General features: G+C 40.2%; 1 protein-coding gene and 1 long non-coding RNA gene across 3 annotated transcripts in view; one reads left to right on the top strand and one right to left on the bottom strand.

Annotated features, from left to right (window-relative positions):
- LOC117527882 (carbonic anhydrase-related protein 10-like) overlaps nucleotides 1–25,093 on the bottom strand; it is a 230,611-nt gene that overhangs the window by 14,997 nt on the left and 190,521 nt on the right. The window contains exons 4-8 of one of the 2 annotated variants that reach the window (XM_034190384.1): nucleotides 22,333–22,518; nucleotides 19,661–19,756; nucleotides 14,632–14,704; nucleotides 11,206–11,360; nucleotides 8,416–8,590 (exon numbers count right to left, since the gene is read on the bottom strand). In XM_034190384.1, the coding sequence (XP_034046275.1) occupies nucleotides 8,416–8,590; nucleotides 11,206–11,360; nucleotides 14,632–14,704; nucleotides 19,661–19,756; nucleotides 22,333–22,518 (685 nt within the window). The remainder of the gene's footprint in view (nucleotides 1–8,415; nucleotides 8,591–11,205; nucleotides 11,361–14,631; nucleotides 14,705–19,660; nucleotides 19,757–22,332; nucleotides 22,519–25,093) is intronic. The other variant, XM_034190385.1, reaches the window with a different exon arrangement.
- Nucleotides 7,388–24,996, top strand: LOC117527883. Its single transcript, XR_004565631.1, has 3 exons — nucleotides 7,388–7,596; nucleotides 12,701–12,707; nucleotides 24,969–24,996. It is a non-coding gene; the product is annotated as an uncharacterized LOC117527883 (long non-coding RNA).

The raw sequence follows: 25,093 nt of genomic DNA on the forward strand, positions 1-25,093 counted from the left end.
GATTGATCTGCTACAGCGACCCCTAATGGAAGCAGCTGAAAGAATAATAATAATAAGAATGCAGTGTTCAGGACAAACCAGATGTCAAGAGACTTGAGACTTGGACTCATGGCAACAGAGTTGAGACTTGACTTGGACTTGCAAAAATGACTTGTGAACATCTCTGCTCTGATATGGGGATCTTTGTTTCATGGTTTTCTGGAGTTAAGTTCAGCACTTTGATGATTTTTGTCTTCATTTGAAGTGCTTTTAAATTAAATTATTATCATTAAGGTTCGCATACTTTCTCGTTAATATGGCAGTACCGCTGTTTTTATTGTACACACACACACACACACACACACACACACACACACACACACACCACACACACACACACACACACACACACACACACACACACACACACACACACACACACAGAGAGAGAAAAACAAACAATAACTTCATGCCTGCCTCCAGAACATCAAATAGCCCCAAGCTATTGTTTAAACTAATGACATTATTACAAAGTTTTGTTTATTTCAGTTTTATTTAGGACCTCATTATCACAAGCTCCTCATCCTCTTTCCTGTCTCTCTTTTCCTCCTTGTCCATTTGTAAAGTCCAATATTTTTGTAGGCTGAGCAATTTCAGACAGCGTAGAGAAACTCCTGTCAGGGTTGTGCATTGTAACAAGCTGTTATCAAAGGGAAGCGGAGGCCGTGCAATCCATTTGATGTTGCAGAGAGCATCACGGGCTCGACCAGATCGATAAAGATATTTGGAGCACACAAGAGCTTGTGGAGTGTATTTTCTCTTGAAAGATACAAGGACTCCTACGCTCTCTGCATAACACTTCCATATTCATTGTGATATATACATACACACACACACACACACACACATGCACACACAAAGAGTTGTTTTCATGTGTTCTTTTATGACCCAACCAGCTCCTACACGAACACAGTTTCACATCTGCACAAACACAATGCACTCCTATACAGATTTTTTTTTAAATTTTATTTTCACGTGTGTTATCCTTCTTTTGTTTCTTACAGATCACCTTCTCAACTTCACTTTCTTTTTAGAGGACAGTGCTGGAAAAACCCCCAACAAAACCCAACACTGAGTAAGCCATCATTTCCTATTTGAGGATGCTCTCTCTCTCTCTCTCTCTCTCTCTCTTTCTCTCTCTCTCTCTCAGTTGTCCGAGATGGAACCTAGTTAGGTGAAGCTCTCAACATTCTTGAACTGGGCATCACTGATGGAGAAGCTTGGTGCAGCTGCTGCAGGGACACTACGTAGAACCTCAGTCTTCCTGGAGTTGACAACAAGGCCAGCACGATGAGAGGTCTCTGTGATAATGTCAAGAGACCTCTGCAGGCCAACAGCTGAATGGCTTGAGAGGGCTGCATCATCTGTGTACTGTAGATCAAAAATCAGCTCTGAAGATATCAGCCATTTTCACCTGAAGGCAACAGAGGTTGAAGTGGCTTCCATCTAGTCTGTACTTGATACTGACCCTGTCCGCAGGATGAAGTTGGTGGCGAGAAATAAGGGTCACCGACACGAGGAACAGGTTGAAGATCACAGGGGCAAGGATGCAGCCATGCTTGATGCCAACACTGATACTGAAGCTGGAGGACTGTGTCTTACCGACAGTAACACTGGCAGACATGCCTGTGTGAAAATCTTTTTGCACGGCCAGAAAAGTGGGAGTGTGGGCAAACTTGCGCAGAATGTTCCACAGAAGGTCATGGTTGACAGTGCCAAAGGCCTTGGTGAGGTCAATGAAGGCCAACTAGAGATCTTGATGTTGTTCTCCACATTTTTCTTAAAGCAGTCGAGTGACAAAAATCATGTCAATAGTGCTTCGCTTCTGCCCAAATCCATATTGAGACTCAGGGAGAACTATGTTGACGACACTGTCAAGAAGACGGGCGAGCATGACTCTTGCAAGAACCTTGCCAGCTATAGAGAGGAGAGATGTGCTACGAGTATTTGAGGAAGCTTTAATCATTAGCTGAATCACTTATATCCAGTGGGGGGCACTGTTCCGCTAACTGCTAATTAGCAAAACTAACTTTTTCATTATTGGACAAAAGGTAAGCTTCAACGGCCCAAATTGAGGCACACCAGGAATCAGAAAAAGTAGCGGTTTCTGGAATGGCCACTTGAGGTAGGCTCTAAAAAGTATCAGGTTCCCATAGAAGCTCATGATAAAATGCAGAAATAAACATGTTTATAGCCTGCTACAAAAAAAAAAAAAAAGATTTTGTTCCCTATAGCATGACAATTGTACATGAGTGAATTCTGTTATAACTTATTAGTTTAAGACATTTTAAGCCATAAAGTTATGCATAATTAGGGGCATGGCTTCTTCAAATGACAACTTGTGTTGGCCCTGAGCCAAGAGCTCAGACTCTGACATCAGTTGCTCAGTGGCTGCTAACTGTGGCTCCTAGCTACTGTCGAGGACCACATCTTTCTTTTTTGATAATTTTATTACAAATATCTGCAATAATATGGCCTTGATGTTGCTGTCAGTACAAGAGTGGGTTGCAAACTCTTAACAACCCCGTCCCAAGATAGAGAATGAAAATATCACAAAAAGGAGCTCGTTGTCCCTTTGTGAAGCAGATTCACTGAAACACATTTAGATGAAGTGGCGGAAATACCGACTTCCCACTAGTCCTGGGGTCCACGAGTCCTAGAGCGAGTATTAAGGAGAGCATGTTGATGTTGTTTTTACATTCATTGTGGGCTATATGTTACACTAAATTAGTAATGTTACAAAAGTGTGACAATTAAAAAAAAAAGATTAAATTATGGTGAATTACCACTATTTGCTGATTTTCATTTCAACAGATTTATAGACAACAGTCAATAGAATAATAATACGCTTTATTTTTGTCAATTCAACAAAACTGGATCTGGTTTGTTAGCTATTTGAAAGTATTACATTTATTTGTGAACTTCAAAATGAATTTGGGGTTGTAATATACACCATCAAATAATATAAAGAAGTTAGGACTAGTGGACCATAGGACTAGTAGGCCACTTGCTCATATTGTCCTCATATCTGAATGCATTTGATTAAAGCTCTAATCCTCCACATACTATATATAAATTCATCTACTTTACTAAAAGTCTGAATTAGCTTAATCGAAATAGTGGTTTATCACATTTGCGCCACCACAGTTACTTTTTCATTTAGCAGATAAGTAGTTATCGCCACTAACTTTTTGGTTAGCTGGTCCCATCACTACATAAAGCCCATCTTTATAACTACAGAGAGAAGGTAGCTTGGTGAATTAGAGTCTGACTACAAATATGTAGACCTGGGTTTGACACTTTATCCCAGTCCACCCAGCTGTAAACGGGTACCAGCCGTGGCTGGGGAAGTAACCTATGATCCACTGGTGTCCCGTCAAACAGGAGTCGCAGAATCTCATCTGCTTCATGCTACGAAATTCAGTGATAAGCACCTGCATTGGCTTTAAGAAATTTATGACATCCTGCGATTGGTTCCGTATTTCACCTTCCGACCTTGAATATTTCCACAAGTGCATTATTTCAGCCAAGAAAATTCACCATGTGCATAGCTCTGGCTTTTTCAAATTTTACAGAGTGTCCATGAATATCACTGTCCATGAATATCACAAACAGGATTGGTGACAAGGCGCAGCTTGGCAGAGGCCAACCCCCACCGGAAATAAGTCTGACTCCCTGCGGAGCATCCGAACACAGCTCTCACTTTGTGAGTACAGAGTATCAGCAGGGATACTGTAAAAAACAGGCCAGATGGAAGGGAATTCACCTTTTATTACAAATGGTTATGAAGGCAGATGTGCAGCTAACACAGGTGCTCTGCTCGAACTAACAAAATTATTCCACTGATACTTTTTTGTGTTAGGCTCTCCTGGACCATTTTTTCAACAAGTCAAAAAAACAAACAAACAAACAAAAACCCCAAATGCAAAACAATACACATTAGTGTGTGCCAATGTGACTTTATGATATTGCGAACACTTTGTTCTGAGGCAATGAAAATGAAAGTATGAAAAAAGATGGAAAATAGCTGTATGGCTGAAATCTGTGCTCATTGCTTCCATTTCCACACTGCACAGCAATGGAGTTGCAGCTTTTTTTGGCTGATCTACATCGGTTGCCTTGGTTATGTGTTTACAAATATCACATTCAAACTGGCCTTATATATCTGTTTACCCATGTCACAAATCATGAAGTTAATTCTTATTTAAGGCTGCAAAGTCAGCTGACATACAGGCCAGTTAAAAAACTCGCTCTACTTACACAACCTGATCTCACGTTAAGTTCACAATGGCACCACAAAAAGTGATTTAATATGTTTTTGATACCATCATGAAACTGAGTAGATTTTTGAGTTGGTATCATGAAATTTGGGGTAACACAAATTGGGTATGGTTAGGGTTCGGGTAAAATTAGTGAGTGACGTGTGACTGTGTCACAAAAGAGTAATACATTTTGTGACGGTATCAAAAATGTGACACTGGGGTGAGTTTACACTCACTATCGGATTCATTTAGTTTCTCTCTACCCTTCCAACCTCCTACTTAGGCAGTTCAGGAGCTTGTTTGGTTGGTTGCAGGAAAGACTGTTCATGTGTTTAGCTAAATGATTGGGATTAGATCACTCTGCAGAGTCCTCGATGCTTCTTGGATTCTTTGGGCAATCTTTAGATCCATCAAAGAGCAACAATCACAGGCGCTTTACATCAATGGGCTCACAACACAGGTACACCTTGTTTGCTTGAACATGTCCTCGTTCCTCTCTCAGAAACATGCAGTTGTTATAGTATGTTGCTGACAACGCATGAAACACTCACTGATGTAGTTGATTGAACAGCATAGCCACATTATTTTCCAAAACAAGCAAAATGTAAGTGAACTGAAAATGATCAGTTTCAATTAAACTAAATAGAACTAAATACTCATGAAAAATAAAACTTTATCTCAGGGAGCTTCAGTGGGCGCTTGGAAAAAATTGGAGCTCATCTCTTCACCCGCCACAATATGTTTCACTTTTGTCCGCTTTCTCGATATTACGGGCTATGTGCCTCACACACTCTGGTTGAAAGAGAATAACAGGTGATACACTGACTGGTTATTATTATTGTATCCATGCTTCGGAATGCCCAGAGCGTTCCACGTGATATTCTGATATACAGTGTTGTGTGGGCCGCTGAAGAGGAGGTACTGCTGGTCCACCACCACCAGATGGCGCCCTGCTTGGAGTGCGGGCTTCAAGCACGAGAGGGCGCCGGAGCCACTGGGAGTGACAGCTGTCACTCATCCTCAGCACCAGCTGTCACTCATTCATCTCATCACCATCACCATAAAGGCCGGACTGCAACTCCACCTCCTCGCCGAGAAATCAGCTACCATTCAGGTACTTTCTCTGCTGACTCAAAACGTTGAGTAATAATCTGAACTTCTTTTGCAGCCGTTATCCTGTGGTGTGTCCTTATCTGTGGGATTGGCGTTTGGTGTGATCAGCGACGGCTTCGCTTCACACTCCAATCAGATAAGTGGTTAGACAGGAGCTGCACGAGTGTGTGATTGGAGGTGGAGGTGCTCCCTCCTTTACTGAACACTGACTGTGGGATTACTGAGTGTGCGAACTCACACTCATCAGGACTGTCTCTGTTTTCTGCCAGCAGTACCGGGTCTGACTGCTGAAGACAGCGGCCACCTGGGGCGCAGGGCTTGGCGGCTCCGGTGTTCTTCAGCTCCGTTGGTGGTGGAAGCTGTGTGGGGATCCAGCTCTTCTCTCGCCAGGCGTCTTCTATCGTCGAGCCTGCCCACACGTCACCTGGTGTATGATTGACAGTCCACCATATTGTTATTGTCTGTATGTCGTTGTGCGATTCACAACATTAAATTGTTACTTTTGGCTTATCCATTGTCTGTTCATTAACGCCCCCTGTTGTGGGTCCGTGTCACGACACTTTCACAACAATACAGTACCTTGTGCGTAACTCTTATGCAGCTGTGTGGCGAATTAAACTGATGTCACTGTCATGCAAGTACAACTGATTAAAAAACACTGCGTGCATGTGTAGAATAATTAATGAATTAAAAAAAAATCCCCATGCAAAACAATAGTTATTGTGGGTCCCTCAGTAGATTTACAGAACTCAGGAAAGACCAGCATGCTCACAGATGATGACATCACAGGGAAGAAGTGGACGCAACAAGACGAATCATGAAAACTCATTATTTTTTGCTTTTTTTACAACCTGTTGGGGCTACACAATTAATTTAATTTAGGGTAGGTGTTTAATCAACTTTAATAAAAAATGTATTTAGAGCGAGCGTTTAAGTAACGTTCATTAAAAAAGGGGGTGGGCGGATGCTTGGTGGGGGGGAACTACAGGCTACAATGTACTCAGGACTAATCAACACAGAAAGTCCCTTTCACCAGGCCTGCGTAGTGTTGCATTGGCTGTGTATCTAGTATGCAGGAATGATTGCATAAGTTGCACGTGGGGGGGGGAGTTGCACGCAGGGGGGAGAAGCTTGGCTCCATGATGCTGTTTTTACAGACTGCTTGGACACACAGATGGATTTGATACCCTGGAAAAAGTCAGAATACATTATTTCTATGAGTTAATGGACTTTATTTAACGTGCCACAATCGTGAGAGAACTTGAGGAGGTGAAAGTGAGCTGCAGCCAGCCATCACGCGCAATCTGTCCGTGAGGAGTTCCTGGCTGTGGACATGCGCTCTCACTGGTGATCCGTCTGTGCCTCTTCTTCCATGGTTTTGAAGCTTCACTGCCAGCAAAGTCCATCGGGATGAAAAAAAATCTAGCAATGCAGGTATGTACTGATAAAAAAAACCTAAAAGGGTTTTTCGCCCTGGCATAGGGTTGTGTACAATTGCAGAGGCATAGTGTACAGTAGCGCAGTGCCGCACAGACTTACATACAGTAGCGAGCGGAGTGTTGTGTAGACTTGCATGGAACACTGAACCCGGTGCTCTTTGCCGAAAGTCCGCGAAAAAATTAAACATGTTTAATTTTTTGTGTCCATTTTGCGGACCCCTTTGCGTCCCTCAATGTAGTCCCACGTAGGGCTGCATGAGATTGGCGTCTTCGGTACACCACATTACACAACTCTATGTTGGCTCGGTGTGAAAGGGACTTAAATCCAAACCCTTTGTGCCCGTAGTGCCCAATTTTCCACCAAGCTGATGCGCCCTCTTCATAATAACTAGTGCTTGGACAAACCTCAAAATCTTTTTGCACCACACATACTGTGACAACATGGAAAGCAATAGAATGGGTTAAAATAACAACTTTTAAAAAATGAACTTGGACCAAAGAGATTATATATAAGCACTAGCGTCCACACTCCCAATGCTGCCCACTAAACGCGGATGTCCCTTCATGGACAGTGACATAACACCTCCTAACTGGGCAAAATATTGATGAAGTTCCTGGATGTTAATGCATTTTCAGTGGGGATTCGCGGCTGAACACACTCAGAGAAACACTCGCAAAATACGTGTTAAAATGCCATTCTGACCTGGATATCAAGCCAGTAAAATTAATTAACATTAAATCATGTCAGGAAAGTACTAAACTTACTCTGACACCCACACATTCCGAAATATTAGTGTTGAAAGTTATATGGATCTGCGCTGTTTAGCTGCTGCGCTGCTTTGACGTCCTGCAGCTGCTGCTGCGTTCAGTGCACTGCGGCTCCTAAAACCATTACAGTACATATATATATATATATATATATAAAAAATATTTTTACACAATTATCCTTTATTGACCGACCTTCATTCATGAAGTCAGTGGTGTGTGTGCACATCTCTGTGAGTGGTGTGTGTGTAAGTGAAGAGTTAATGGTTTGTGCCTGCGGACGACACAGAGACGGGCAGAAAACATCCACCTGTTTATCAACCAAATGTCACGGACAAAGTGACAAGAATAACCAAAACCACTTACTTATTGAAGGAAATATTGTCTCCCTTCTTCCTCAGTTTGTGGCTTTGCCAACGTGCGCAGCTTTCTGGCATATTCCACCTGTTTCTTGATGAGACTAATAGAACTTCAATGAGTGAGCTCAGTAAATTGCCCGGAATTAAAACGGTGACCACGCCTCCTTGCTAGGACATGGCTCAGTGCGAGTGTGGACTCTAGTTCTTATATATAAAACCTCTTTGACTTGGACTTGCAAAATACCACATCTCAAAATTTGGACACCTATTCTGCAAATTTTTTCAGTTTTTTTTTTTTTATATATTCTATCATCAGTAAAACACTGACTGTAGTATAGCTTCCTTTGTGAAGGTAAAGATATTGCATTTTGATCCATAGCAGAAGTAAACAATTTAAAGGCCGCTCTTGTAGTTACTTATGCTCCTCCGCTCACTTGCCTCTGTACTGTGGCCGGACAGCGCGGTTATTGGGGCAGTCCCGGCCTTGCTTGTTGAAGTTGATGTTGGTTCGGATGCAGCGTTGCAGCAGAGGCTGTGTGGGCCGCGTGTTGTCGCTCATGCTCAGGAAAATCTTGTACGGCTCGTTCTGGCTGAGGAGGCGCAGGGAGTGCATCTGTGAAGTGATAACCAAAAAGGAAAAGAAACTGTCTGACGGAATTTAAATTTAGCCCAATGTGTTCAGGTTGATGAATTAATTATTTTCCAGCTCAGCTCATCACAAGAGAAAATCAACTTAATTTGCAATTCTTCTAACAGCCACTAGGTGCTATAGGAAAACTCCAACTGCATGAAAGCTGAAAGGATAGACTGAACTCCTCTCAGGGGTTTCCTTGCAACAGCACATTGTCTCACTAGGTAACCACACCACTTTTAGTATGTGTAATGCCAGCAATTAAAAATAGCATTCAAAAAAATAAAAGCTCTACATGCATGGGTGACATTCCAAGAATGTGCCAAAGAATGCTGCTGATTTTAAAGGTTTACTGGCATGACCTCTTCTCAGTGTGTCTCAGGAAAGGTAATGAAGTGTTTTAAATCTCTTCCTTTACGGTTCTGTGGTCTGGAAAATGGTTACATTTTAGACAGCATATATGGTAACTGTGTATTTGGACCTTAAACATACAACTAGCCAGTATAGTTCTTTAACAGAGGAATTAAAAGATATAGGCCCTGACATGGAGATATTTATCTTTACATTGCTGTTAGCGAGTGCTGAATTTAGGACATGTTGGAAATACCATAAACCGGAGTCTGGCCCATATTAACGAGCCAACGTGTGGTTTTACAGTGTATGATTCATAAAGAGTGAAGAAACACCACCTCCCATTCGATTTGCCATAAGTAAATCCAGATGGTAATTTGGACTACAACAATATGTGCAATTTTCTATGTTCATGTTTGCTTGTTTGTTAGCAAAGATTACTAATGCACAGACGTAATGAAAAATTTGGTGAAACTCGGTCTTCCAGATCAGATTAATACTAACCAAACTAAACCCAGGTATAGTCTCGTCAAGACCAAAATAAACAATCGGGAATAAATTGGCCCAAGCTGTTTTTGGTTGATGGAAGAACAAAAATCAGATACAAGCCCAGAGTCCCATTTGTACCATTATGCTAGATTTCATAGCACGAAGCAGAAGAGTGACTACAGCCTCCCTCAATCGGGACGCCAGTCCGATGCAGGTTACTTCCATGGGCACTGACTGCTGGGTGGACTGAGGCAATGCACATGAAGTGTCTTGTCCAAAGACACAGGTAGCGTAACTGTGAATCAAACTCCATTCTAAATATTGGTAACTCCGTATCCACTGAGCAATCTGCTGCTGGTGTTTTAGTTTATATTTTCTGCTAGGCCAGACTATATCCCTGTTGTCCAGATTATAAATAAGCCTTGATTTCAGTATCCAGAGGGGTTAAAAATAACATGCATGCATCATTATCAATAACAATGTGCAGTCCGTTTAGGCCACACACAATGCACTGATGTTTCCCATTTTTTGATACATTTTCAATTCCTTTTTGTCTTGAGTTAGATATGTGGCGACATATAAAAGTGTATTTAGTGAATATATGCTGTCGAAATGAAATGAAATGAAAATACTGTATTTTTGATTGTTTTCTGAATCTGGCTCTATGTGTGTTGGGGGCATAATCTATTCTACAGGGGTACAAAAACCTCCTATCCTAATATAAATGGGACTAGGCCAGAATATACTCAGGTAACACAGGCTATCCCACTTTAAACCAGGGTATCGTGTGGAGAGGAGGTATATTTTGGATTTTGGGCTGTTACACTGGCCTGGAAGGGATGACAATAGATCCTGGGAAAAGGCAACTTCATTGAAAATATTTTGGGCCTCTGCAGAAATTTGCAAGTGGTCAGCTATATATATATATATATATATATATATAGAGAGAGAGAGAGAGAGAGAGAGAGAGAGAGAGAGAGAGAGAGAGAGAGAGAGAGAGAGAAGCCGAGGATGAAAGAAAAAAAAAAAACAGAATGAAGAAGAGACACATTTGAGAGTGATGACAGACAAATGAGAACAAAGGACAAGTGAGTTGGAGTGGGAGTGGGAGTAAATAAAATGTGAGTAAATGGCAGCTGGTGTGTGGGAGTTGAATTCTCTGATACATTCAGGTGAGTGCTGTGCTGGATTGTAATATGCGGCAGTGTCATGATTTGAATCCTGATTCAAAGAGTTTAATTCAGACATATGGATGTGTTTTCTGTGTCATTACTAGGATCCTGCTTGGCCAAGACCTCATATTGTAGAAATTTGTACCTGCATCACTGTGACTGAATCCAAATTAAAGTTTATGGTTCACTATCACTTCCTATAACTACATTCACAGTGCATAAAAGAAGTGTGCATACAGTTGACGAAGAGCAGGAATTTTCTTTTTTTTGGGGGGGGGGGGGGGGGGGTGCCTTAAGACAATATTGGAACATCTGGAAGGTTTTACACGCTCTGTGCTGTATTTTATTATATTACTGCTATAAAAGAGCCTCTTTTATCTAGTAAACCACTCAGGAACAGGCAAATGGATTTGGTATGAGGTTTTGAAGTCATAATTTGAAATTCAAAGCAGTTAATACTAAGCGTGGGCAACTAGGAACAAATTTCTGCACAATCAACAGAATGCATGTTGGTCTTGCCACATGCATTACTCAGGCTTCTCTTCGGCACATGGATGTATGTATAACTCCTTTGCTTGTGAATACCTGCATCTGTGTCACGTAGATGGGCTTGTTGATTAGTATCCATGTGGAGGTCTCGTAACAGGGAGGGATGGTGATGGAGCCCTCATAGGTGATGTAACGTGTGGTGTCAGGGTAAAGATCTGCGATGTTCAGGCCCATCAATAAGAATGCGTCATCTACAGAGAGACAGAGCAGAGGTGATGTTCACACCTGTTTATGAGACTGAGCCAAGACTCAGTGATTTAAGCTGCATTTACATTTTGACGGTACAAAACCCATCATATGGGTTGTCATAATCAGATTCCTGTCATCTGCAGTGGCACACTGTCGGTGATGAAGTAAGATGGAGTTATTTTTCAATGCTATCAACACAGACAATACTTTACTTCATTGAAAGGCATATGCGAGTTTTAGCAGTTTGAACAGCATTACATTAAAACAGCAAAATTTAGCTGTGATGATTGCTTAAAAAGTTAGCTTTTTGTGAGGATATAGATTAATTCCTCCCCTGTAATAGCGCACAAATTATTGATTAAAGCCAGATGACTCTCTGCACTTAAATAGTTAATCTCTTGCTGCCCATTTGCTCTCCTTGTTAGAGATAAAACAACATCTGAGTTGTCCTTGATACTACAGCAGGAGCTAAAAGTTGAAAATTGTTAACTTTTGATGGTCTGTACTGTTGTAGTGCACAGCTGCTGCGGTCAGAGGCAGTAATGGCAATACCTTCCGCCATCCCCTCATTGAAAACAACAGAACACCCAGTTTACCTTCTGCTGCTTACAGTCAACATGTGAACACAGCATTATTGTCATCTGAATATAGGTGACAGGGGGTTGTGACGAGTACCTTACAGAGATCTTCTGACCAAACTTACAATGCAACAGTCGAAATAGGCCTACATTACAAGTATATTTGTCTAATTTCTTGTAACTACATTGAATATAACATTCAATCACTTTAGCAAAATTTCAGTGAGATAAGGACTTGTTTTTCCAATAATAAATCTTAAAAGTTTTATGTGGAAAAAGTCTTGAAAACACATTTTGAGGAGCTGTTATTTGTGAAAGATGCAACAATTCAGAGATAAGGACTTGTTTTTCCAATAATAAATCTTAAAAGTTTTATGTGGGAAAAAGTCTTGAAAACACATTCTGAGGAGCTGTTATTTCTGAAAGCTGCAATACTTCAGAGTATTTGCAAAATATAACTCAAAATTTGTTTTCTCTGGATTACGGTTTCATCTAAAGAAAAAAAAAAAATCTGCCAGAAGAACAAGTAAAAATTCGCTTTTTGAAATCAAGGTACTGTCCACATCAAAACCTGGTTTGTCTCTTTTTGACACAAACTCTAATCATTGTATGGTTACATCCAAATCAAAGAGAAAGGATGATTCAACTGTCATACTTGTTGGAGGAAAGTCATTGCTGAAGCTTGATGTGGCAACAGAGGTACAGTGAAGGAGAGACCATGTGTAAATAACAAACTTCAACAGCTTTGCCACATCCACTTCAAGCACCCACGTCACATCCATCCCATTTCTGCAACTGCCACGCAAACCAGAGGATGTCATAATGACCACATCAGTCCGCAGGAAGCTGGCTTTTAGAAAGCGACCCATTTTAATAATCCAAAAGGGCAATTTAACTTTGCGACTATGAAAATAAACTTCATAATAACAACTATTTCGATCATAAGAACTGAAGTGTAGCATACATTCTGCTAGGAAGACTCAGATTTCAAAGCTTAGATTCAGATTCAACTACCTAATAACACCTGTAGCCTTTAACAGGAAGCAGCTGGTCCCGCTTTCAGTCATCAACTCACAACCAGTAGGAAACATGCACCATATTGCACCTAAAAAAACGTCAGTTTGAACTCACATCTCTGGTGCTTGCAGTTCCTGAACAGGATGCTACTTCCTCCACACCACCACTGCCATCACTTGGCTCCTGTGTGATGCTATGGGGTAAGCTACATCATTGCCTTCTTCTAATGGCAGGATCCAAGATCTACACATTTTTATGGTCCAACTAGATTTGTAATTAACTGTATGTGTTGTTGCTGCATGTTGCAGCATCCACTACAACATGGAGACCCCCTTGGGTCTTGCATGGTAACCACCTGGGCAGACAACCAGTCCATCCCAACGTCTTAAATGTCACCATCTCTCCCACAGCCAAGTGAAGTGTGGGTGTCCTTTTGGCCTTCTCCATCTACTGGGGGTCCTGAATAGTGATTATTCACAGAGAAAACTGCCAAATGGCCAATACAATACAAGGTTACAAAGTAGCTGTTTATGCAACACAGTCATTTCAGCAGTAACCAAGGGTCCTCTAAAGACACCTAGTACCACAGACATCCAGTTGTCACCTTAGGTCACTGATTAGCATCCAAGTCTCACAACCATACAGTAAGACAGGAAGCACGAGAACCCTAAAGACTTGCAGCTTTGTTCTCCTGCAAAGACACTGACATTGACAAACACCTCCGTGCCGGGACCTCATGATTCCATAAGCTCTTCCGAGACATCTCCCCATTTCAAAGGCAGAAGACTCAAAGACATGAATGTTACTGCTGAAATAAGAATGTCTCTACAAGTTCAACACTTTTGCTGCATACAGATACACTTTAGATGTCTTGGAAGTCACTGAAGCCCTGAATCTTATTCTTGATCCAGAACTATACCAGGTTATTCAAAATATGAGTGAAGATCATGATAATAAAGATCACAGGAGAGAGCTGCAATGGATGTTTTGCTCAGTATACACAACAAAAAACAGCAGGAAATATAGAAAATAACCATCACAACAAAGAAGGAAAATTAAACTAAGCATCAATTACATATCCCTGTATCACAAAAATGTGCAATGCTGATACCATTTTCACCAAGAAAACAGAAAACAGAAGAACAAAAAGTGCCTGTGACTCTTATTTTGTTGCCCGAGGTTCATGTTTCAAATTGTAAAATCCTAACCGCCTGTGGGTGTTATTCCTGAGCCCATTTGTTCTGCACCCAACACAGAGCTGAGAACAGTCTGAGAGATAGACAAATTTAATTATGTACAGATATGACAGTATGCAACGTTTATGCATTTTGCTTTTGTTGTGTTTGTACACATATGCAGCTCATGAAGTGCATTGGTATATAAATCTGTCTTGTTTGTTCTAATTAATAATAATGCTTAGCTTGGGAAAAAAGGAGACAAATCTATTTCTGCAGGAGACGTGTTAATGGGTCTGAGGCCCGTTAACATGGAGGAATCCTCCAGAGGGATATTCTGCACAGCAGAGATTGGAAAATAGGTTCTGGCAATGCAACACTGAGTCATGTGAAATCAAGATTGCTTGTTATTGTGTAATGTCAAGTGGAGCACAGAGTAGATTATGTGGAATCACTTGTCTCACAGAAAAAGAAAGGTGTGTGTGTGTTCGCGCCTGCCTTACGTTTGTAGTTGATTCTGGTGATGGTATCTCTGTTGAGCATGCGGTTCAGGAAGATGTTGGAGTTTTCAGAGAGCTGAGAGATGACAAAGGGTGCAAGAGATCAAATATTCATTACAAACCACAGTGTAAGATGTGCAGTAAAGTGCACGTACTGACCCAACAACTGAAAGCACTGCAGAAACTGTTGTTTCTGTCAAGGAGGTGGTGAGTGCATGTTGAATTTGATTGTTAACACAATTAATCAAAAACTCATTAAAGGTGATGAAAACGATGGGTCTGACCTCGAGCAGAGAGAACATAGAGAGGGCCAACTCCCACAAAATGATGTAATCTGGATGCCATTTTGATTGTGTGTAACTGGGGCAGCTTGGCTGCTGCAGTGGAGTGATGTTTTGTCAACAAAACTTCTCTGCACTATTTGACTTTAGAACACAAGGAACTACTATTATGTGTGGCAGTCAGTAACGGTTACGGTTATGTGGCAGTCAGTAACGGTTACTTTTTTAGACCAAGCAGAGGGAAAAAAATATGGACTCACTCAATTCTGAGGAATAAATTATGGAATCACCCTGTAAATTTTCATCCCCAAAACTAACACCTGCATCAAATCAGATCTGCTCGTTAGTCTCTATCTAAAAAGGAGTGATCACACCTTGGAGAGCTGTTGCACCAAGTGGACTGACATGAATCATGGCTCCAACACGAGATATGTCAATTGAAACAAAGGAGAGGATTATCAAACTCTTAAAAGAGGGTAAATCATCACGCAATTTTGCAAAAGATGTTGGTTGTTCACAGTCAGCTGTGTCTAAACTCTGGACCAAAGACAAACAACATGGGAAGGTTGTTAAAGGCAAACATACTGGTAGACCAAGGAAGACATCAAAGCATCAAGACAGAAAACTTAAAGCAATATGTCTCAAAAATCGAAAATGCACAACAAAACAAATGAGGAACGAATGGGAGGAAACTGGAGTCAACGTCTGTGAACGAACTGTAAGAAACCGCCTAAAGGAAATGGGATTTACATACAGAAAAGCTAAACGAAAGCCATCATTAATACTTAAACAGAAAAAAACAAGGTTACAATGGGCTAAGGAAAGCAATCGTGGACTGTGGATGACTGGATGAACGTCATATTCAGTGATGAATCTCGAATCTGCATTGGGCAAGGTTATGATGCTGGAACTTTTGTTTGGTGCCATTCCAATGAAATTTATAAAGATGACTGCCTGAAGAGAACATGTAAATTTCCACAGTCATTGATGATATGGGGCTGCATGTCAGGTAAAGGCACTGGGGAGATGGCTGTCATTACATCATCAATAAATGCACAAGTTTACGTTGATGTTTTGGACACTTTTTGTATCCCATCATTTGAAAGGATGTTTGGGGATGATGAAATCATTTTTCAAGATGATAATGCATCTTGCCATAGAGCAAAAACTGTGAAAACATTCCTTGCAAAAAGACACATAGGGTCAATGTCATGGCCTGCAAATAGTCCGGATCTTAATCCAATTGAAAATCTTTGGTGGAAGTTGAAGAAAATGGTCCATGACAAGGCTCCAACCTGCAAAGCTGATCTGGCAACAGCAATCAGAGAAAGTTGGAGCCAGATTGATGAAGAGTACTGTTTGTCACTCATTAAGTCCATGCCTCAGAGACTGCAAGCTGTTATAAAAGCCAGAGGTGGTGCAACAAAATACTAGTGATGTGTTGGAGCGTTCTTTTGTTTTCATGATTCCATAATTTTTTCCTCAGAATTGAGTGAGTCCATATTTTTTTCCCTCTACTTGGTCTAAAAAAGTAACTGTTACTGACTGCCACAATTTTTTTTTCCTGATTTCTTATAGTGTTTCTTAAAGCCAGAAAGTTGCCATTTGAAATGACTTTAGTTTTGTGTCAAGTCTGTGATCTGCTTTTTTTCTACAAAATTAAACAACTGAATGAACATCCTCCGAGGCTGGTGAGTCCATAATTTTTGCCAGGGGTTGTACATCTATCAACTGTTTCAGAAGACCATAACAGGTCCGTTTAACATAAAAAAGGTAAATATTACTCACAGACATATGCTCTTTAGGGTTTTAGTGGGGGAAAATTAAGATAAAGTGAAATAAAACAATGAATCAACAAAGCATTAGATCGAAGCACTGCTTTGATCTGCGACTCACTGCTTCAATTGGTTCAAGGCTCAAAGCAAAGCCGCGCTGCAGAAAAGTTGATTACAGACCCGCTGTAGGGTCTGTAATCAATGGAGAGAAATGATCATTTTCCTGACCAACACCTCCAAAAACAACGGCCACTCTGAAGGACCGATAAAGGGAGTCGTTAAGCAAAAAGGTCATTGATGTCGGTGGATCGAATCATTTCTTAACGATACCCTTTGGAAAGGAGTAGAATGCCACTTCCTTTGTTTGTTTTAGTGTACTTGGTGCAAATGATAGCCAAACACTCAGTTCCTTTAGATCTTGATGTTTTTCTGATGTTGCTGGTATGACAGTTATGATCCATGGTCATAAAAAAATGCACATAAACAGAAACTTTTGTTTCTAATACGACTCTAGAGTGACAAAAAGACTGCCATTGTGCATCTATAGCAACACCCAGTTACACACATTCAAAATGGCAGCCGGCTCTCAGCCAATTACAATGCAGCATATAGGAAGTCGGCCCTCTCTATGTTCTCTCTGCCTCGAAGGAGACAGTATTCAACTTTGGGGCGAATCACAATAAACAACAACTGAAAATAATCTACCAGAGAGTTTTTAATAACACCACCATTTTGAGCCTTTTCTGATGTACCATGACTGTAATAATCAGCCATAACTGACTCTGCATCTTATTTAACGTAAACGGTATGAGCTCATTAATGTCACCAAGGAGGTTGTGTTTTCAGCAGTTACTCCATTTGTGTCTCTGTGATTTAAAAAAGTCCTCACAAAATCTTGAGAAAGTGTGGTAGAATTATCAAAACTTATCAACTAGAAACATGATGAATCCCATCATGAAAGTGGATTACAGAATGGGACGCTTTGTCCAATGTGAGCAAAAATCCATTATACAAAATCTGGTATATACAGTGTTTATTACATGGAACACCATACAAAAACATTGGGACTTTTGCTTTTGTCCGGTGAGTGCAAATATCTGGTTTATATGGTGATTCTGGTGTTGAATGGGATATGGCTCTGGGTTCTCAATCTTAATTTTTCCCTTCAATAAGATGAGATGGGGCATTTTTTTAAAAATTATGAAAAGTTTATGACAATAATAATAATAATAATAATAATACAGGCAGCACAGTGACTTAGTGGTTAGTACTGTTGCCTCACAGCAAGACGGTCGTGGGATCACTTCCCATCTGTGGCCTTTCTGCGTGGAGTTTGCATGTTCTCCCCGTGTTTGCGTGGGGTCCGTCTGGGTGCTCCGACTTCCTCCCACATCTAAAATATGTGCGGGTTTGGTGAATTGGAAACTTTAAATTGACCACAGGTGTGAATGTCTCCTTTGATAGACTGGCATCTTGTCTAGGGTGTACCCCCACCTCATGCCCAATGACTGCTGGGAGGCTGCTCTCTAATAGATTCTGGCTCTGCACCCCAGGGTGACTGACCTCTTGGAAGCCCTACAAGACCTACCTATTCAAGACCTGGAGGCGACTAAAGATGGATGCCTTTTTAATTTCAATTAAGGACTCTGTTTTTGTTGATCTTCCGTTTTTTTTTTCCCCTTATTTCTTTGTTTGTTAAGAAATTCTTGTAAAATTTGTAAAAACCATGTAACTGGTAGAATGGCTTAAGCAGTGGGTCACCCCTGTGAGTCTGGTCTGCTTGAAATTTTTTCCTCATGATCAAAAGAGGGACTTTTTCCTTTCCACTGTCGCCTGTGTGCTCAGGGGGTTGGTAAGGTTAGACCTTACTCATGTGAAATGCCTTGAGGCCGCCTTGTTGTGATTTGGTCCTACATAAATAAAGTAAATTGAACTGAAATAAATTAAGGAAAGCTATGATTGGCTCCACACATGCACTGGTGCATGCACCACACTGTACATCAGCCCACTCTGATTCTTCTGCTGTGATGTTCTGCTTGCCATGGTCCATCTGTGTTGTGTCTCTTTTGCATTCTGTGGCTCAGTGTGAAGTAAAGGGAACATGTGCTCCTGCTTTTATGCTCCCTTGATTAAAGCTTGGTGGGACGTTCCTTCTTGGAGGTGATCTGACATCACTGACCACAGCTTGTGATCAGAGACGTTGCAGTGGATGTGGGCAGACTGTGTGCTATTGCTGTTACGTGATATGTGCCAACAATTGCTTTCTTGAATTGACAGCTTTCGTCAACAACTGGATGCTGTTGTGCATGTTCAGACTGCATGCTATGACATGCAATGTGTGTGGTCTGGTTGCCTACTGTAATTTCATCCTGATTGTCCAATCTGGCCCATGCCAACTGCTGCACGTTGCACCAGATCATCCCATATCACTTGCTTTTCTCAGTATTGATAGCCGATCAGCATCTACTATATCAGATTGCTCTCTATTGCTGGGTCATAATCGTTTTTTTTTTTTGTGAACATTTTCAAAACCTTCATGATGGGTTGCAACAGTATGTAACACCAGTATTACCACAGATTACTCGTGGTAGCATGCCTTGATTTGGTATCCGATTGCTTTTTAGCCACTATAGTAAATAATGACATGCCATTAATCAGCAATGGGAGGCCTGCTTGAAAGTGATTAATCATACCAAGGAGAAGAACCCCATGTAATTTTAGCTGTTGATTGGGATTCAAATGTGAAGTCTACAGCTTTTTAGACTTTAAACTAGTGAAAAATGCAAATTTTCAGTGACCAGACCTTCTTAAAAACTACAGCGTTAATACTGATGAAATCTGTCAGTCATAAATGTCGTCATAATGTCACAGGGATTCTTCGGTCTTGACACAGGTATGCACACGAGCCTTGCTTTGAGAAGTATTGCTCGTGGTTTGTAACTTAATTCCATTGAGGTTTGAGCATGATGAACTGACCTTTATGAAGATGGAGACAACAGCTATGCCGTGGGGGCTCCTAACCGCCTCACTGTAGTTAGCATACAAATCCTGGTTATAATGGATCAGCTGGACCTGAGAGACAGAGAGAGAGAGAGAGAGAGAGAGAGAGAGAGAGAGAGAGAGAGAGAGAGAGAGAGAGAGAGAGTGGTATATTTTCATCAATGTTACCCGATTTGTATATATATGTGTGTATGTGTATATGTACACACACACACACACACACACACACACACACACACACACACACACACACACACACACACACACATATATATAGTACTGTGCAAATGTTTAAGGCACATTTAATGCATCACAAAAGCATAAAAATTATGAAAACCTGACAAATATTCACAAATTAATTAAATGAGTGATGCAACTTTAATGATTATCAATATGAAAATTAGGTTCTATTTCCGTACAATTTTTTTGGTATATAAGTTGCACCAGAGTATAAGTTGCAGGACCTCAAAAATTATTTTAAGAAAACATAACTTAAAGTTTGAGTAATTGTGTTTAAGAATCATTTTTACATTGCATGATCATTGGCAACTGTTATTATGGAATAGAAAATATAGCTCACATATTCACTTTTGTTGGAGCTGCCTTTGTGTTGACATGGCAATAAAAAAAGGGGTGGAGGGAGGGGCATCAAACAGTATTTATTACAACTCTGGGATGCCTAAAACATTTGCACAGTATATATATATATATATATATATATATATATATATATATATATATATATATATATATATATATATATATATATACGAGGTCTATTAGAAAAGTATCCGACCTTATTATTTTTTTAAAAAACCATATGGATTTGAATCACGTGTGATTACATCAGCCAAGCTTGAACCCTCGTGGACATGCGAGAGTTTTTTTCACGCCTGTCGGTGACGTCATTCGCCTGTGAGCACGCCTTGTGGGAGGAGTGGTCCAGCCCCCTCGTCGGAATTCCTTTGTCTGAGAAGTTGCTGAGAGACTGGAGCTGTGCTTCATCAAAATTTTTTCCAAAACTGTGAGGCACATCCGAGTGGATACCATTTGACAAATTAAGCTGGTTTTCGGTGAAAATTTTAACGGCTGATGAGAGATTTTGGATTGTTTCTATCGCTGTAAGGACTTCCCACGGAGCGGGACGTCACGCAGCGCTCAGAGGCGACGTCGTCATCCTGTTTCAAGCTGAAAACCTCCAAATTTAAGCCTCTGGTGACCCAGGACATCGTGAGAGAACAGAGAACTTTCAGAAGAGGTCGGGGTCAGCAGTTTATCCGGACATTCCACTGTTAAAGGAGATTTTTTTAATGAAAGACGTGCGGACGGATTGGCACGTCAGTGGCGCGCCCGCCACAGGAAAAACACCTCCGTTGGAAGCCTTAAGGACAAGTTGGAACATGCCCTGCTGTTAAACAGTTTCTCAGATACTCACTCAACTGAAAGCCACCAAAAGCCGCCTGGATTTTACAAATGGTTATCAACACGGAGGTGTTTTTCCATATATATATATATATATATATATATATATATATATATATATATATATATATATGTAAATCAGAACCACTTCTTCATACCACTGCCACAGGAACATTACCCTATGACCCTAAATGAGGGTTGAAATGATTCTGACATCCTCCAGCGACCCCAGAGACATTGTTCAATCTTACGACCCTCTGCAGCTAACAATGGAGGACCCCACCCTGGAGGAGTATGTATGGGTTGTTCTGAATCAGTATTATTCCAGGCCAGTTGCCTCAAGCTGACTGACTGATCAGTTTAATTGATTGATCTCAGAAGTGAAGCAGAGTAGGTTCCGATTAGAACTTGGATGGGAGACCTCTGAGGAAGACCAAAGGCTGTGTGTTTCTGGCCAAATCTTGTGCCAGATCCCAGTCTGGATCTGCTGTGGTGACCTTGTACATACAGGGGCAACTGAAAGATGAACAGCAACTCGTGCTTTTTGGGGTCTGCTCAGTGAATTTTGTCTCACCAATGAGACTCCTCTGCCTCCAAAGCAGCTCTGCTTCTGATAATTGCAAAACCACAAACCCGAACTCACACAACAAAAGAGGCAGCACCATCAATAAATAAATAAAGTAATTAATCGCAGTTTTCCTTCAACATCTTTGTCTGTCTGGGCAGAGTGCACATATGCAAAACAAAGGACAGACTCAACTTTGATCGGCATCTATTTAAAGATGGGAAAGCACAGTGAATCTTCTTGAGCCTATATTCAGCAGGGACATCATTCTCATTTCCAATCTGACAACCAACTTTGAATTCATATCAAGGTGGATAACGAGCTTTGACAAGCCTGCTCACATATGAAGAGTTTATCCCATAATAAGAGCTGACAGAGCATAATTTACTTTGTGCACCGCGTGTATATCAAGTGTGCATGTGCATATCTCGTGTGCATGTGTCTGTCTAACGTGTGCACCTGTCTAATGTGTCTGTGTTCAGTTGAGACCACAATCATGTCCTCATTAATCATAATAAGCTTGCCAATTCCAATGTCAGGCCATCAGCAATGATCTTATTAGCCTATTAGTCTTCATTGTTCTGCTGCTTAAGTGGCTGCGGTAATGTTCAGTATGTTTATTTATTTATTTGTTTTTATGTCTGTTGTGAACATCTCTCACCTCTCCAGGAAAACCCTGTCCATTCAAGAGGTGCTCTGAACCCTGAGAGTCTTCGCTCCCAAAGTGAAGGCGCACTTCCTCCAGTCTGTAGCTGTAAGCCAGCGGGCCGCCAGAGATGTTCACGAGGTGAGCTTTATCTGGCCGCAGGGACACATGCTTCCCCGTGTTGTACATAGTGCCACCCATCTAAATGAAATGAGACAGAGGGAAAAACACTGAGGATAGTTGAAACTTTACTTCTATAATACCCCTGGTTGGGGAGTGCAAAAGATCACAGGGAATGCTCGAGGTATTGTCTGCTCTGAGATGATCAAAATTAAAAGTTCACCTACTAAATAAAGTCATGTTAACACATGTGACAATAAAAACTAAATTAAAAACATAATTTTCTTTGCGTGAACCAAAGAAAGAGAGAAAAACTGGAATGAATCATTTTATTGTGTGTGTGTGTGTGTGTGTGCGTGTGTGCTCAGCCTTTCTTTGGTACAAGTAGGGGGGCCTCGGAGTTACCGCTGATAATAGTGATAAATGCCCACTAGTGCGGGCAGCTTTTAGCTAAACATGGAGAGTTTGTTTTGGTGATGGAGGACAATTTGAAGGAGCTAATTGACGGTGCTAATTCTTCATATTATTTTTGGACTCCTATTTAAAGTTTGTGTTGGATTGTTGATGTCAGAGCAGCAGTGACGCACCAAAACTGGACAAATTTCTGATGTGTTTCCCTGGAGTGAAGAAGTACACAAAGTCTTTTTTTTTTTTGGAAGTACACAAAGTCGGTGCAGTGACTCACCAAAATATAAGTCCCTTTTCTGTTGTTTATAAATTGATATAATATCAAATGACAAGGATCTGTTTTAGCTGTTATATAAAACATGTAATAAATGAATGTTTTTACATTCTTTCAATGGAACGAATATTTAATTCAGTGAAAGCTGGAACACAACATTCAACAAAATGAAATATTTGTACCATTGAACTCATAAACATTCATTAATTGTATAGCTACTAATAGATTAAATCACTTTTTGTGATGACATCCTGAACTGGAGTGAGAACAGGTTGGATAATACCAATAAACAGACAACAATAATTAATTATACTGTATGGATTATATTAGAATGAAATGCCAACAATTAAAGGTGTGTATTAACATTTTCAAATGCTATAAAAGAAGAAAAAAAGAGAAACGAGAATAATTTGAATACAGATGCTACCACACGGATATTTCAGTTGCTTCAATTCCATCATGTTCCACTTTGAGTGAATTTGCCCCCTAAAATGTTCCTGTTCTGGTAACTTCCAGTGGTGATGGGCACAATTCAGCTAACCAGCTAACAGCTAATTAGCAAAAAACTTTTTCATTAGCAGATTAACATTTCAGCTAACTTTGAAAATCATTAGCATACCAGTTCGCTTCCATTAAATTTTGTTCCATTAATTTTAAGTTAGCTAACATTTTTTTTGTTTGTTTTTAAATAAAGTTTAACAGTAAAAAAACATTTGTAAATTCAAAACTCACACAGGTTTGTTCCTGTTGGAGATTATATTCAGCCGGTGAAATTGACACATTGTGCAAAAGTAAATGCCACCTCGTTCAGATGGAGAAGCAGGAGCTCAAGCCAGAGAAACACATTGATTATATTATTAAACTTATTTTCCGTGTATTTTGTGCATTTTCATTTCTATATATTTCTTATTTGATACATAATCTCTGTATGTGAAGAAATGTTGAATATAAACTACTGTCTGAGATCATTGGCTCATTTAATTGTTAATTATTTATGTACACCCAGTGGTGGGCACAGATAACCAAAAAATTTACTTTGATAACAGATAATCAGATAACTGAAAAGTTATTTTTGATAAAGTTCTCCTTTATCCAGTTCTCCAGTTCTCCTTTGCCTGCAGAGGATAGAGAGGTTTCTTCTTAAAGCAGCTCTTCTCTGTTTTGCAGAGGGTAGAACTATATGGAGCTAAATCAAGGCCAAACGTTTTGTAATCTGAAATTAAAAAAAGATTGAAAAAATACATTTTGAAACTGAAAATTCAATGTTTGTTCTTGAATTTTATAATCATTTAAAAAGTATTATAAAAATAAAAATAAGTGTAAGATATATATTTTTCAGTTTAAATAATTTTTTGATTCAGCTCTGTAATTTTTTTTGATCAAATAATTTATTTTCACTCATATTTCTTTTTTTCAGCTTCAGATCTTTTTTCCACTTTCAGGTCTTGTTTTTTCAGTTTCAAACTTTTGGCCCTGTTCTGGTGTGGGAGGGCATGACTTCGATTGAGAGGGGCGTGGAATTCTGTGCTAGGACCAATTTTATTCACTTTATACATGCTTCCCTTAGGCAGTATTATTAGACGGTATTGCTTAAATTTTCATTGTTACGCAGATGATACCCAGCTTTATCTATCCATGAAGCCAGAGGATACACACCAATTAGCTAAACTGCAGGATTGTCTTACAGACATAAAGACATGGATGACCTCTAATTTCCTGCTTTTAAACTCAGATAAAACTGAAGTTATTGTACTTGGCCCCACAAATCTTAGAAGCATGGTGTCTAACCAGATCGTTACTCTGGATGGCATTTCCCTGATCTCTAGTAATACTGTGAGAAATCTTGGAGTCATTTTTGATCAGGATATGTCATTCAAAGCGCATATCAAACAAATATGTAGGACTGCCTTTTTGCATTTACGCAATATCTCTAAAATCAGAAAGGTCTTGTCTCAGAGTGATGCTGAAAAACTA

Source organism: Thalassophryne amazonica, chromosome 16, assembly GCF_902500255.1.
Source record: "Thalassophryne amazonica chromosome 16, fThaAma1.1, whole genome shotgun sequence".
Classification (NCBI taxonomy): domain Eukaryota; kingdom Metazoa; phylum Chordata; class Actinopteri; order Batrachoidiformes; family Batrachoididae; genus Thalassophryne; species Thalassophryne amazonica.